The 15105-nt window shown below is 38.6% G+C and overlaps 1 protein-coding gene across 3 annotated transcripts in view; it reads right to left on the reverse strand.

Annotated features, from left to right (window-relative positions):
* Positions 1–15105, reverse strand: part of SYNPO2 (synaptopodin 2) — a 178476-nt gene that overhangs the window by 34870 nt on the left and 128501 nt on the right. For all 3 annotated transcript variants that reach the window (XM_045994660.1, XM_045994655.1, XM_045994668.1), the window contains exon 2: positions 3307–3458. In XM_045994660.1, the coding sequence (XP_045850616.1) occupies positions 3307–3458 (152 nt within the window). The remainder of the gene's footprint in view (positions 1–3306; positions 3459–15105) is intronic.

Genomic DNA, 15105 nt, shown 5'->3' on the forward strand with positions numbered 1-15105 from the left:
CTAATATGACAAAGCATTTCAATGTCTTACTGACTAAGTATAGGTCTGAACATTGTAAAGTCATGTAAACATATTCAGCAACTTCAGAGTAATATTGATACACAGATAATTCAAGTAATCCTTTTAGAGGCTGTGCTTTCTTGAAAGGAATGAAATAGAAGCTGTTTTTCAAGCTCCAGGGAGCATGTGTTTTGTAATAAATGGACCCCAGCCCAGTACTCTTGTGTAAAGAGAAATCCTTTCCATGCTGCAATGAATCATTGAGTCATGGGGTATTTATAATTGGAGATGTCTCCCCTTCTCCCATTTGAACCTGTCTCTCGGAGCATTTCCTTATAGGATCTCTGAAGTCATACCGTTCCTTTTTCTCTCAGCTAAGAAGCCCAGCTCTGCTCACTACCATCCTTTGCTTTTGACCTTAACCATTCCCAGCTGGTTTTGCAACCCTGGGTTTGCAAGAAGCAATGCCAGTTTAAGTGTCAAACAACTTCTTGCTAAAGCTCTAATTTAAACTTGAACTGCTTTTAGAAGAGAAGCATCACTAGCAGAACAGCTGTAGGAGATGCCTTCATGTCTCACATGTGTAAGTTTTTTTTTTTTTTTAAAGCAGCAGAGTCTATCTCTGCCCCTTTCCTCCTCCTCAAAATGCCCCTGATTAATGCCAGATTATCATTTGATGGGAGTGAATGAACCCTACTCAAGGGGCTACCCCAAGGAATATACCTTAGAATCTGTCTGATGGCATTTCTGATGAATATTCAAAATAATCGCTCCTAACTTTGCTTTTGTCTGCATATAGTAAAGCAAAACTAAGCAAAACAATAAAAAAACTAATAGTCTAATGAAATGCAGCTTTCTCTAAGGAAGTAATCTGTAAAGCTTCCTGATAATTAAAAAAAATTATAACATAGCATTTTTTTTTAAGTTTTATTTATTTATTTGACAGGCAGAGATCACAAGTAGGCAGAGAGGCAGGCAGAGAGAGAGAGAGGAGGAAGCAGACTCCCCGCTGAGCAGAGAGCCTGATGTGGGGCTTGATCCCAGGACCCTGGGATCATGACCTGAGCCGAAGGCAGAGGCCTTAACCACTGAGCCACCCAGGTGCCCCAATAACATAGCATTTTAAAAACATGATGATAGTAAATTAGATCTTTCTTATATAGGAAATGATTAATACACTCTATGCAACCAAATTTGATGGTACCAAAAGGTCAGAGAGTTTTACTTTAGGAAGGCCTCAGATGGAAGTAGATTAAATCACTTTGAATTATGTTAGCAATCAATTATGAAGCTGAGAAGAGAGTCATTTGAATTTATTCCAGTCTTACAGAGTGTAATACAGGCAAATGGATCATATAAATGTTAACATTTACTGGTAGCAGAAGTAAAACAGATATACAGGAATACAAATCATAAAAGCTCTAAAGGTTAGAGATTTGTACCTTAAAATGCTCATTTCCTTTCAGTCTACATAGGTACAATGTTCAGATACCCAGAATGGTGGTGGTGGTGGTGATGATGATGGTCTTTAGGCTAATTTTAATTTGAGATTCCATTTCAATCTCATCCATTAATTATTTATTTTGCAAAAGTCCAAATACTTCAGAGAAAATAATCATCATCATATCTCCAGCTATTGAAAGTAACAGAGAGCTAGTTCATTTATTTCTGAAAGTAAACATGTACCTAACATTCAGTTTTAAATCACCACGGGTTTTCCCAGTGATAGCCATTGTAATCAAAACAAGAACTAGCAGGGAATGTCCCAGACCACAAGTATGTTCCTAAGAAATTGGCCTCGTTAAAAGAGTAAAGACACTAAGAAGGGAATAAATTAGAGAAGGTTTTCCCCCTATTTGGCATGTGATTAAACCTTCAACAAAGATGGAAGTCTTCAAATACCTCAGAGATTTATGCACAATAATGGCAAACACCCCGTCCACACTCGGCAAGACTCCTGGTAGTTTGCTTTTAAAAGCAAATGGTGGCTTCATAATGAAGTAGGATCCTAAAGGCTTAAGCATTGGGCTTGATGGGTAAATATTTAGATGGGAGAGTCTAAGAATAGTGCTACATTTCTTTTATTTTCACAAGATCATGGTCCTGCCAAGTTTATGTGTGAAATGGAATCAATAGTGAATGATTATCAGAGGGGTAACGCTGCCCATAGTTTAACTACAGAGTTAAGACAAAACCTGGAAGGCTTTCAATTCTGTGTGAGATTGTCCTCTGGCATCTTCCCGAAGGCTGCTCTCCAGGAAGCCAGAACTTTCCTTTCTGGATTCATCACAGTGTCATGGTCAGAGGCTCACTCGCAAAGTCAGTATGGGTTTGTACAGGGTCCTGTGATTTGCACAGGGCTGTAAAAATGCGGATGCTGTCGCTTTTTTGTGATTGCCCTTGTTGTTTTCTTTTGTCTTACTGTTTAAAGTTTACTACTGCGTTTTTAAGCAATTAGGTAGGGAGGGTGGTATTTGGGGAGATCAAATTAACAGTGATTTTCATTAGTAGTCCAAAACCTATATTCTATCCATCTGCTTTTTTCCATACACAAATGCTTTCACTAGAGGTCCTGACAAGTAGAAATCGAGCTGCTTTTAGGGTTTTATGTGGTTCTTTCCCTTCTCTAGGCATTCTCTTTCTATAAAAAAAAAAATTATTGTACAGGGTAACAGTTTAACACTTAAACATTTCTTAATGGAATTGATTGCTGTTCTTTTTTAAATTTTTAATTCCAGTAAACATACAGTGTAATATTAGTTTCAGGTGTACAAAACAGTGATTCAACACTTCCATACACACCCAGTGCTCATCATGACAAGTGCACTCCTTAATCCCCATCACCTATCTCCCCCTCCACCACCACCCACTACCACCACCCCACTGGTAACCTTCAGTCTGTTCTCTAAAGTTAAATTAAACATTTTTACTCATCAGTGAATAAGGTAGTGATCCTGACACACCACAAAATCTTGACCTAGAAGTATTAAATTATTAAATTATTAATTATTATTTTTTAAATTATTAAATTATTAATTATTAAATAATGAGCTTTCTAAGGAACTTGTCTAAAATACTTGTTTTTCAACAAAGCTCATGATACAAAAATTTTTTAAGTTAATTCTCAATTAACCAGAAAATTAATTGCCATTTCTCAAACATGGTGGTTCTTCTGTTTAACTACACTAACCTTCCACAGAGCAACCCCAATTTCCCCATAAATGACAGATGATACACTTAGTAAAAGCTATAGTCATTCCTACCTAACTTCAAAAGAAAATATATACTCCAACAAATCTTCTGTACCTTTTGATAAGCATTTGGAGAGAGTCCCTTATGCTCTCCATGAGCTTGATGACTTGGGGGTAGGTGAGGTCCGCACAGGGGTTGCCATTGATGGAAACGACTTCATCTCCCTCACAGAGCCCAGACCCAGAGGCTTTGCTTTGGCTTCGGATCTGAGTGGAGTGAAAAAAGAAAGACTTAGAATCATATAATTTGTAAAAACAAAAACAAAAAAACAAAAAACAAAAAACCATGCCACCATCTCTGAGAAACATTTATTTGGGAGTTAAATAGATCTGTAATCTATAAAATCAACCCTGGTTTTTAATCCATCTGTTGACCTAGAAGACCACTTCTTACCCTTCTTACCCCTCTGACATACACAATGTATAATGCGCCATCATGTCAACATGAATTCATAGCATTGTAGGTGAATGGAAAAGGAAAGCAAATCTATAGTAAAGGAACTGGAATCAAAGAAATAAAGAATAGAGAAAAGTGAGGGCAGACATGTTAGAATAATGGAGTTTACATTGAAAATAATTGTCACACTGTGAAGGTTGACCCCAGTCAGAGAGTGACCTCTCACATTCAAAAAAGTGTTAAAAGCCTTTCCTATTGAGGAGATGGGCTGAACACTGGCTGTAAGAAGGAGATGTAAGGCAGGACAGTGTAAGGAAAGAGATGTACAGCTAAATGAACTAGTGAAAGCCATCCCAACCTAATGGGGAAGTTAGGCAGCCAGGATACTAAGAATTATGTCAAAGAGAAAAATCCTGTATTGAATTCAACTATTCAAGTCTTGGTATAAAGTGATGCTTAGCAAAAAGGAAAGAAAAAAAGGATGATTTTGCAAATAATAAAAACATCCCTGCTATAACGATTGTCTCATATTCTTGCCCAGAATGACATGGAACAAAAACTGAATAAAAAACTAACAGAGAACTTTCAGAACCTGGAAAAGAGAAATTCAGAGGAGTAGAATAATGGCAGGGAGCCCTCACCAGCTCCTTAGTGAGGAATACTTGGAGGTTTATATCCCATATAATTCGGAATATGGCAAAATGTTATGCTGATTATTCTCCCTCTGCCCTTCCAGGTTCATTCTCCTCCCTCCTCGGTGCTGCATTGTGTCAGTGGGGGACTGGCTTCTAGAGACTGCATTGGCTGAGCTCCCTGTGCGCTGTTCCCCGCTGGATTTGGTCAACAGGAAGGCCCAAGAAGAGATCAAAGAGCAAGAAGAATAAGAGATCGGGTAGACAGATGTTCCCCTTACTGAATGTGCTGGGTCATGGTTTGGCAACGATTCTGTTCCTCCATCTTGAGAGTCACGGCTCCTGTCCATCTGCCCCTCTCCCTTGCCTTCAGTCTTGTTATATTCCAGTAACACATACCATCTTCTTGCCTCTTCAGGCCTAATGGCAAGAATAGCTTCCCACCTTCTATCTCCAGGTACTTCATTATCATTTGTTGGTTCACCTAAACCTGTCTTTAGTCCCTACACTCTAGTATCTTTAATTACTCCTTTGAGCATGCCACCTGTTTCCTGCTGGGACCCTAAGTGATACTAATGTGTTTAGTTGTCATTTTATATGTGAGTCTAATAGTTCCCCATGAACCATGTAACATGTCATACAATCTGAAACTTAACGTACTTTAAGATCCTATTCTAGATATTTTCCACCAAGGATCCCTTTCTGACTTAAAATCAAGATTCTGAGTTCAGAGAGATCAAAGCCTGGTCAGCAATACTTCCTGAAGAATGTTTTCATAGCCAAACTCACTTCTGACTGGGCATGAAACGTATTTCAACTTACCTCCAACAGCTGCCCACTACTCAATAATCGACATGTTGGCTAATACAGGTTTAAGTTTCTATTTCCAGGTGCATTTACAGGTTAAGTGGCACTCTTGAAAGTAGAAGATATCTTTAAGTGCCAAAATGATGACACTAGGGAAATTTAAAGTGATTCAGTTAATTTTGCTCTGGGAAGGTCTGTCCTTTGACTGTCAGAAATTATAATTTACAGTGGTTTCCCATTTTCTGACAAAACTATCTCATTTTTATTTGTTTTGGAAGAACATACTAGTTCATTGCAAAATATTTGCAAGGCTATAAGGAAGCAATAAAAGTAATGAGAAAGAGAATATGCCCCCAATTTTGAAAAATATGTATTTACCTGCCAAATATATTAGTTTCATTTTGTCTTGCATATAATTAAGATAACGAATCATAAGAGAGCTGTTAATAAGTCAGGGATAAAATGATATGCAACAATGAACATTTAAGCTACAGTTAGAGTTGTTTGTTCACATTTCAGTCACTTAAATTTATTTATTTACTTTTTTATAAAGTAAGATGAGGTGGATGATAAAGCATTATTTAAAGCACAAACCCATTCATTCAATTGAGTCAGATGTACTAGAACACAGACATGAAATTCATCCTTTGGAGGACCAAAGAGGCTTTATGTTTCTAAGACAGTTGTGTCATTATACCCTGTAGCGCTCAAGGCCCAATCTTAGGAGTGGGGAGAGGGGGTTTCCCTTTTATTGGCAGTACGTTGTGTGAATTTTAAACAACTTCATGGGTTTGCGGAACAAGATGAAAAATTGATCCTTGGACGAGAAATAAACTCCAACTTAACAGACCTGTCTCTCAAGCAAACGTGTTGCTTGACAGGAAAAGGACGGTTCATCATTATGCTTGTCAAGTGGAGCTTTTAATGGTATCCGAATAAGCAAAAGCATCATGGGAGGAGTAGTTAGCATCTCCTCAGAGCACACATTCTGAAGCCAATGTTCAGAATCAATTGTGGCGATTGTGTTTCACTGACCTTTTACATCTGTCTGAACAGCAGGAAATAATTTCCTCAAGAACCATATTAAATGTGGTGAAGGTTTTTCTGAAGGACTACTCTTCCTCCATTTCTAATAGGACGACCAAAACAAACAAGATGGTATGACAGTGTCCCTTACACCCAGACATATCCTTTGCAATCACCAACGTCACCAATATGGTTCATTTATTAGCGAACAAAAGATCCTCACTTTACATTGCACGTAATCAGGTATTTTAGAATGTATATATTTGCGTATTACTACGTATGTGAGTAAAAATTATAATACCTGAAAATATTCTTATATATGAAAATGAAATACACTGTCAGTAATAAGTTTGGATATGCAGATCATTAACACTGACAATGCTGAATCTCAGTGAATTTATTAACCAGTCTTCTTCTTAGGCCTTTAGTCCTCGATTCATAAAATACATGGTGGGAGAGGATGCCAACTCGGAAGAAAGAGAGGTTTCAATTGTGTGGCTCCAATGATTACTAGCTGACTGAACTTAGATAAGTCATATTACATCTTTGAGCTTTAGTTTTCTCAAGTATAAAACAGAGCTAATGAATTTTATTTCTCTAAATGGTTAAAAAGGATTAGAAATAATATGTACTAAGTTCCATTACCCACATACAGTTCCTACACATGCACAAGAAGGGGCAAATGGATAAAAATGAGTGGGTTTCCCATACATGTGCGTGCACACACACACACACAAAATGAACATGCCAAGTAAAAAGAAAAGCTATAAAATGGTGCTGCTTTGTCTACAAGATGTTTGAAAACATCTGGATTTATTTTCAGTTTTTATGCCTATATTTGGCATCAACTCATAATCTATAGATAAATGTTGTATATGTCTTTTCCTCAGTAAGTACACATTTCATAACTGAAAGGTGGAAGAAGACAAGCCTATTTATTGTTTCCTGGTAGAAATAACAATACAAATACTTAAATACTAGTAGCTTATCTTCACTGAGCACTTACTATGCTAAGCCCTCTACATGCTTATACCATTTATCCCCATAGAACTTCAATGAGAATATGTACACTTCCATTTGTGAATATTCAAATGAACTACCTTACTTCCATTTTATAGATAAGAAGACAGTGACTCAGAAAATTAGGTACTTTGCCTGAAATCACACAGCAAGAATCAGAATTTGAACCCAGGGAATCTGACTTCAGAGCGTGTGTTTTTAACCATTACACATATTGCCTCTGTAGTTAATAGTCTGAATTCTCTACCATGAATCTTAAAAAAAAAAAAAAAATTATTTGAGAGGGGGAAGGGGCAGAGGGAGAGGGAGAGAGAAACCCAAGCTGACTCCAAGCTAAGCATGGAGCCCCACACAGGCTTGATCCCACAACCCCGAGATCAGACCTGAGCCAAAACCAAGAGTTGGACGCTTAACCAACTGTGCCACCCAGGCACCCCTACCACGTATCTTAAAGAGAGAGAGGAGTGTAGCAACAATTAGCATAGGCTGTAAAGAAAGTCAGGGAGGAAATAAGAACTTGCCAAGTCAGTCCATAACTCGGGAAAGACTGGTTTTGCTTTGTTTGGTTTTCTTTTGGCCTCTTTTCTTTTAAGATTTATATATAAGATATTATTTAAAGATTGGAAAATACTCAATATTATGACCCAATATGTTAAACATTCAAATGAATATAATTATCTTTTGCAAACTGTGATTTGACATAACATACATATATGAGCGTATAATGCATGGCCTTTTTCTTAAGAACATTCCCTTAGACTTTTCATTCCACATCTAATACATTAGACAGATAGGAAGTTTCTATCCATAAAACACTGTATGCCCTATTAGCGCCTCTTAGTCCAATCAGACCACTGAACTAATAGATACTGGTAATGTAAATATTTACCAAAGACTGTATTTTTTTTGCTTTCTGCAAAAAATGCAGAAAAAAGCTTTCTTGATCCATAGGAGGAGAGATTTATCTTATTACAACCAAGTGAGCATGGAAAGTTAGAGCTTCTCTGGGAAATTCAACATGATTTTCATTTCACAGAATAAATCTGAGACGTTTCAACAATGCTAATTTGGTTTCAGGAATTAATAATTCCCTGGCAAAAATCAAAAAGCTTCTTTTTCTATTCTTTCATTATCACTTCGTTTCCCAGTCTTCCAAAACTGACTAGAAAGCAGGTATCAGATTTGAATTCACACAGAACTTTGTAGTTAAACTATTCTGTCTTGTGTAAATGGCACATCAGCTGTGTCGGCTTGCTGTCGGTGAAACTAAATCTTGTCTCAGGGATTGGCTTTTCATGTGTAACTCACTGACAAGTCCTGTGGGAACAGGCAGAACCAAGACAATCTCTTCCTTAGATTCCTCTACTCTATTTATTAAAATATATTAGAAAGAAAGAGGAAATTAGCATAAGACTAACCTATCACATGTGGGCTATTCTCAATCCGTAACATGGAGTCTCAGGGACCTGGAGATAACTACAAGAGGATGAGGGAGATGGTCTCAGACAAGTAAAATTTCAGAAATTAAAACATTTTGATGGAAATTGGAAAGTAGTCTATGATCTAGCAGCTTTTGCTGAAGCTCCAGTCTTTCCTCAGTTATCCCCTTCAGGCCGTCAACAAAACCCTCCTTGTATCTCTGAGATGAGACTCAATAAGCATTCCCTCACCCCTCTCATACTACAGCCGTAGGCAGGTCTGTATTCCTCAGCTGACCAGAGAAATGGTCAGAATGGTCACTGGGAGGCACAGCAAGGGCGGTGATAATCATAGATTAAGTTTTAGAAATTAAGGAGATAATCCAACTTTTTAAAGGATTTGCTTTCCATGTTCTGAACTCCAACTCCATTGTTGGTGGTGAGTTGCCTAGCACCAAAGATGAGGTCACAAGATGTCGGGAATTCATGTTTACGGTGGTACAGTATTTCTGGAAATCAATAGCAAATAGCAATATAGTTTCAGGATGACATGGCAAAAGAAAACAAGGAGCAGAATACAATGGAATAAAAGCAGTAAGAACCCCAGGAAAATCTTTATCGTGGGAAGCAAAAAGCATCCTGGATCTTAGTGCAAAAATTGAAACAGTAAAATGGAGGGGAAAAGAAAAGTTGCAAAATCCCTAGAATATTGTAAATAAGTACGAACTGTAACTAATAACTGAGTAAATCAAGAGTCAGTGGAGAAGACCATGGCAGTACTGAATGGACTGCTCAACTTGTGTCCCAAGCTCATTTGTGTGTGCCTCTAATGTCACAGAGGCTGAGAAGGTAACAGCATATCCCAGACTCTCCTGCAGCCAGGGCTCTGGGTGTGATGTTGTTCTAACCCAGTGGGCGTAGCTGCAAGAAAACTTGTATTGGGGATTGAATATGGTGGAGAGGCACGTTAGACTGTGAGACACCCATTTTGCTGGTGCAGATCTGAGAGACGCTTTTACTCTGGATACAACGTATTTGCTGGCAGCTTCTTAATCCCAGATCATCGCTGAGGTACGTGATCCCAGACCCAGAGCCAGGCCCTGAACTCTGCTGCTTCCGTATTGTGGCAAATGTTGCCAGTCCCTTGGGTAGCCAGATGTGCTAAGTTGTTTGAAGTCATTCCTGGAGGCCCTTCCTCAAGCCTGCCTTTCCAGATCTTTCAACAATTCTACAAGTACTTATTGAATTTCTGACTAAAACAACTAGAGAGGTTTCTATTTTCTGAGAATGAACCCAGAACCGATACAGAATTATAGAATTAAGGGCAGACACAGAAGGTTAAGAGAGGAGGGGTGGGTGCCTGTGTGGTTCAGTGGGTTGAGCCTCTGCCTTTGGCTCAGGTCATGATCTCAGGGTCCTGGGATCAAGGCCTACATCGGCTCTCTGCTCAGCAAGGAGCCTGCTTCCCCTCCACCCCTGCCTGCCTCTCTGCCTACTTGTGATCCCTCTCTCTCTGTCAAATAAATAAATAAATAAAATCTTAAAAAAAGAGAGAGAGAGGAGGGGTGATTAGTCAAATACAGATAAGAAAAAAAAAATGGATACAGCCTCCAATATTCAAGACAGGAGAGATGATGCAGAAACGTATACCAGATAAATGGTATGAGGCCACCATCTGCTAAGATTAAAGGAGGAAGGGCAGACCGGGGAGATGAAAACTTGAGGACAAAGAATGCAGTTCAGAAAAGCAATTATAGAGTACATACTAGGAAATCAATGCAAGAGAAATAAGAACTTTGTGAAGAATTTGTAAGGAAAAAAGGAAGATGATTATCAACATGCACAGTTATCTCAGGCAAATGTTCGGAAAGGACAGTACTTGATTCCTAAAAGGAAATGAGGCTTTTCTTCAAGTGCATAAAGAATTGAATAAGGCACTCACTTTACAAAGTGTTTGTCTAAATAGTGACAATAAGTCTTAAACTATATTCACATCACACCACGAGTGCAAATGCAAACAGACACTAGAATTTCTCAGTTATTCTATCCTCAGTACCTCAACTCAAGCTCAATAACCCATTTTCAGGTTGAGTTTTGGTTTGAAGGCTATGAACTTTACTGCTCAGGTCACTAATATATGTACAGACACTGGGCAGGAAGTTTTCCTTTTGGATGACTGTCTTTACCCTTAGGGACCAAGTCTCCATAAAAGTAAAAAGCATTCCTGGTAGCAACCTTGGAAAGATTCCCGGAGTAAATAACTATCTTTGACAGCAATGAGGGCCCTAATCCATGGGCTGCATACTTCAGAATCTGCATACCAATGTGATTTCACAGGCAGAAACGAGGCTGCAATGTAACCGCTGTGAGCTCTTACTGAGCAGCCACCATGATGCTAGAAAACCAACAAGTACAAATATGGAATGGTATTCTCTGTCTTCTTTTCTTCGGAAGAATGTAAACATCCTAGCTCTTTCAGGAAAACACTGATGGGCCAGAGCCTATGTGGACATGTCCCTGTCTGCTTTTTTGTTGGATTCAATGTGAAAGACTGCATGAAGACCTTTGACCCATAAGGAACATGCCTTCTATAAGCATTTATACAGAATATTTTTAAAAACACTTTTTACAGAATTCATTAAAAGCCTATGTGAAATCTAAGACTAGATAAATATGTAATCAGTAGAAGCAAACTTACTCAGAAAAGGCAACAGGGGCGCCTGGGTGGCTCAGTGGATTAAGCCGCTGCCTTTGGCTCAGGTCATGATCCCAGGGTCCTGGGACAGAGTCCCACATCAGCCTCCTTGCTCAATGGGGAGTCTGCTTCTCCCTCTGCCCTCTCTGCCACCATACACATACATGCTCTCTCTCTTTCTAAAATAAATAAATAAAATCTTAAAAAAAAAAAAACCTATAAGTAAGCTCAACAGTCTTTTAAGTGGTCAAAATACAGTAATAAATAAAGCTCATTAAGACTTCTGTGCATCACTGTACGTGTCTGGGGCCCTTTCTCACTCTATTTGTTCAAGTTTATACATTTCTTTTCTTTCTTTTTTTTTAAGATTTTATTTATTTATTTGACTGACAGAGATCACAAGTAGGCAGAGAGGCAGGCAGAGTGAGAGGGAAGCAGGCTCCCTGCAGAACAGAGAGCCCGATGTGGGTCTCAATCCCAGGACCCTGAGATCATAACCTGAGCCGAAAGCAGAGGCTTTACCCACTGAGCCACCCAGGCGCCCCATCAAGTTTATACATATCTAGTAAGGTTTTTCATTTGGTTTACAGAAAATTAGAAGTGGAGAGACAAACACATACCCTGCATAAAGGTAGATGCTATAGTTAATAAAATGCCAAAGCAAGAAGGTAAAAACCAAAAAAACACATCAAAATCTTAAAAAAAAAAAAGACTCCAAATACAGGATCATTTAAAGAAGGTGCAAAAACTCTCACATGCTCAATGGGACTGGATGCCTCTATTGTATTTGAGTAAAAGAGTGGACATTAGTAATAGTAATCTCAAGTCATTTAAAATGTTCAAGTCATCTTTACTAGATTGACGAGATGCAGAAAAACATACCTTTTAGAGAATACCATCCCAAATAGCTAAAACAAAAGATCTGCTATTAGGGGCGCCTGGGTGGCTCAGTGGGTTAAAGCCTCTGCCTTCGGCTCAGGTCATGATCCCAGGGTCCTGGGATCGAGCCCTGCATCGGGCTCTCTGCTCGGCAGAGAGCCTGCTTCCTCCTCTCTCTCTGCCTGCCTCTCCGCCTACATGTGGTCTCTGTCTGTCAAATAAATAAATAAAATCTTTAAAAAAAAAAAAAGATCTGCTATTTAAAGGCTTAACTGGATCTGAGGCATCGCCTCATTAGGTACCGGATTAGAGTTCATAATCTGAGGTCCTAAATACTTTTCTTGTATTGGTGTTTTTACTGAAATGGTTTAGTTTTAGACACTGAGTACGTCTCACATATCCAGAAAATGTATCTTTTGGGAATGCCCTGTTTCTCCACAGCTCTACAGCCCTCTGCAGTTTTACTAGATTTGACTAAACTAGATAAAGCAGTTTTTCCTTCAGGTTGCAAATACATAAAACTACAAATAAAGAAGGCAGACGTTACATGAAAAATGTCCTCCTCATGACAAGGGTACAGATTTTTAAAAAATGTATAAATTCTATTATTTTGCTCTAGTAGCAAACAGGAGATGGTACCTTAATTAAGCAACCAAATCATTCCACAAGGCATTTAGGGTCTCAGGGACTCGTTTTCCTTTCAGCACAACAAAGGAATCCCCTCTAGATTGCTAATTCTATGCATTGTTGAACTGCAATACACACACACATTACACATACATGAATACATAGATATAAGACATCATGGTGCTTCCATTTTTGGAAAGAATCGTGTAAAATTGTTGAGGAGGTTTTAATTAAAGAACTGTGAACAGTACAAATTTATAAATATTTTGCATAGTAATCCAAGAAAGTCACTGATTGCACTGAACGTTTACTTCAGTAGGAAAGTGGGGTAAAAGACAATGCTAATACTGTCTTCACATAATTGGAATACTTGCCACCACCCCAGCCACAGGACACTCTGAGCCATCTGGCTGCAAAAAGGAAAAGCTAGCTGATGCAGAAGCAAGGGGAAGTTAATCAAGGACTGTGCCCTTTCAAGTGAAGGGCCCGGGTTAAATGATGACCTTCAGAGCTTTGGTTTAACTGGAATTTCCTTTAGCCCGGCATCAGTATTTAAGAGTATGTGACCTAGAGCAACAATTCTCAAACCTTTTGGTCTTAGGACCCATTTGCAATCTAATAAATGATAGCAAACCTTAAAAATATTTTGTTCTTAGGGGTTCTGTTGATATTTATCATGTTAGAAATAAAAAGTGAGACACTTAACAAACTGTGTTCATTAGTTAATTATAACATATAATAACTGGCCTGTTAACGTAAGCAATATGTTTTTATGAAAAATATCCATGCTTTTTAACACTCAGATAATTCAGTGAGAATAGTGACATTGTTTTCCATTTCTGTAAATCTCTTTAGTATCTGAGCTTAACAGAAGACAGCTGGAGTCTCGTATGTGCTTCTTCGTTCAGTTGTATTATGTTGTGTTGACTGAAGTGTATGAAGATCTAGCCTCACACAGATACATGTATGTATACGTATGTACACATGTAGTGTGAAAAAGGAAGAGTATTTCTATAGCTTTTTGATAATTTTGGGTATTTTTCTTTGATACTACATCAAATTCAACAACTGGTAGTTTCTAAAGTTGCAATGTGAAATTAAAACATAGCAATGAACTTTCCATACTTGGTTACACTAAAATCCATTGCTGTATTTTGCGCTTTGAATGGACTTTTTACCCACTCATGATTCTGTTAACCACACATTGTCATTTGGAAAATACGGTTTCACTGAGTTATCTTCCAAATGTTGACACACTTCATTATACAAATATGCAAAATCACCCTCCTTCATAGCATCACTGTTCTTATCAGAGAGGTCTTTAAGTATTGAAAAGCTGTCAAATTCACAGTGGCAGATGAAACTTCATTTTCCCTTGAAAGTACAAACATTGGCAGTGTTTCCTTGAAGTTACAGGTTCATTTTGCTCCTTTTTTAGAAGGTACCTACTGAATACCCAGTCTGATTAACCGCAGTAGGTCTGTGAGTTATTCTTTAGAGTAAAAATGGTGTTCAAGAGAAAAATGGCTAATAAAGCTTGCAACTGAAAGGACTGTCCAAGTGCTTCCTCAGGACAAACATTGTTCTTCAGTATTCACAGTGCTTTATGTGTATTTTCATTTTGTCACATAGAATATTAAAAAGATGTGTGCTCAAGACAATAAAATGCAAGCTTTGGGGTATTGGGATGGCTTAGTCGGTTAAGTGTCCAACTCTTCATTTTGGCTCAGGTCATGATCTCAGGTCATGATCCTGGGTCTTGAGGTTGAGCCCCGTGTCGGGGCTCAGCGTGGGGTCTGCTTGGGATTCTCTCTCACCTGCTTCCCCTCCCCGCACTCACACTCTAAATAAATAAATAAATAAATATAATCTTAAAAAAAAATGCAAGCTTTTACTGTCTTATCAAGAATATCCTTATACGCAACAGAATCTTATTTCTTACATCACCTGGTGACATTGAGGAATATAATGACTCCTAGTACAGGTCAGAGTCACGGCCCTGAATGCTAAGCTGTGAGTGGCTTCACCCACCTTGGCTTTTTGCATCATTGGTGCAAATGTCAACACAATGCAAAAGACAAGCAACAACCTTATTGTTATTATGAAAGTCAATTTGAACTCAGGGCTCCCCTGAAAGTATCTCAGAGCCCCCCGGAGGCCTGCAGACTACACTTTGATAGCTACTGATCTAAAGGGACAGACATATGTGATATCCATCTTCGGCATCCTGGGTCTCTGAGCTGGAGAGGAGGAAATTCCATCAAAGGCAATGCAAGGGCAAACAGCCCAGGGAGGAAAAGGCGGACAGAAACCAGGAGAGGATACCTTTTGAAAACCTTGCACAGAGAGAGCA

Source organism: Meles meles, chromosome 2 (genome assembly GCF_922984935.1).
Source record: "Meles meles chromosome 2, mMelMel3.1 paternal haplotype, whole genome shotgun sequence".
Taxonomy (NCBI): Eukaryota; Metazoa; Chordata; class Mammalia; order Carnivora; family Mustelidae; genus Meles; species Meles meles.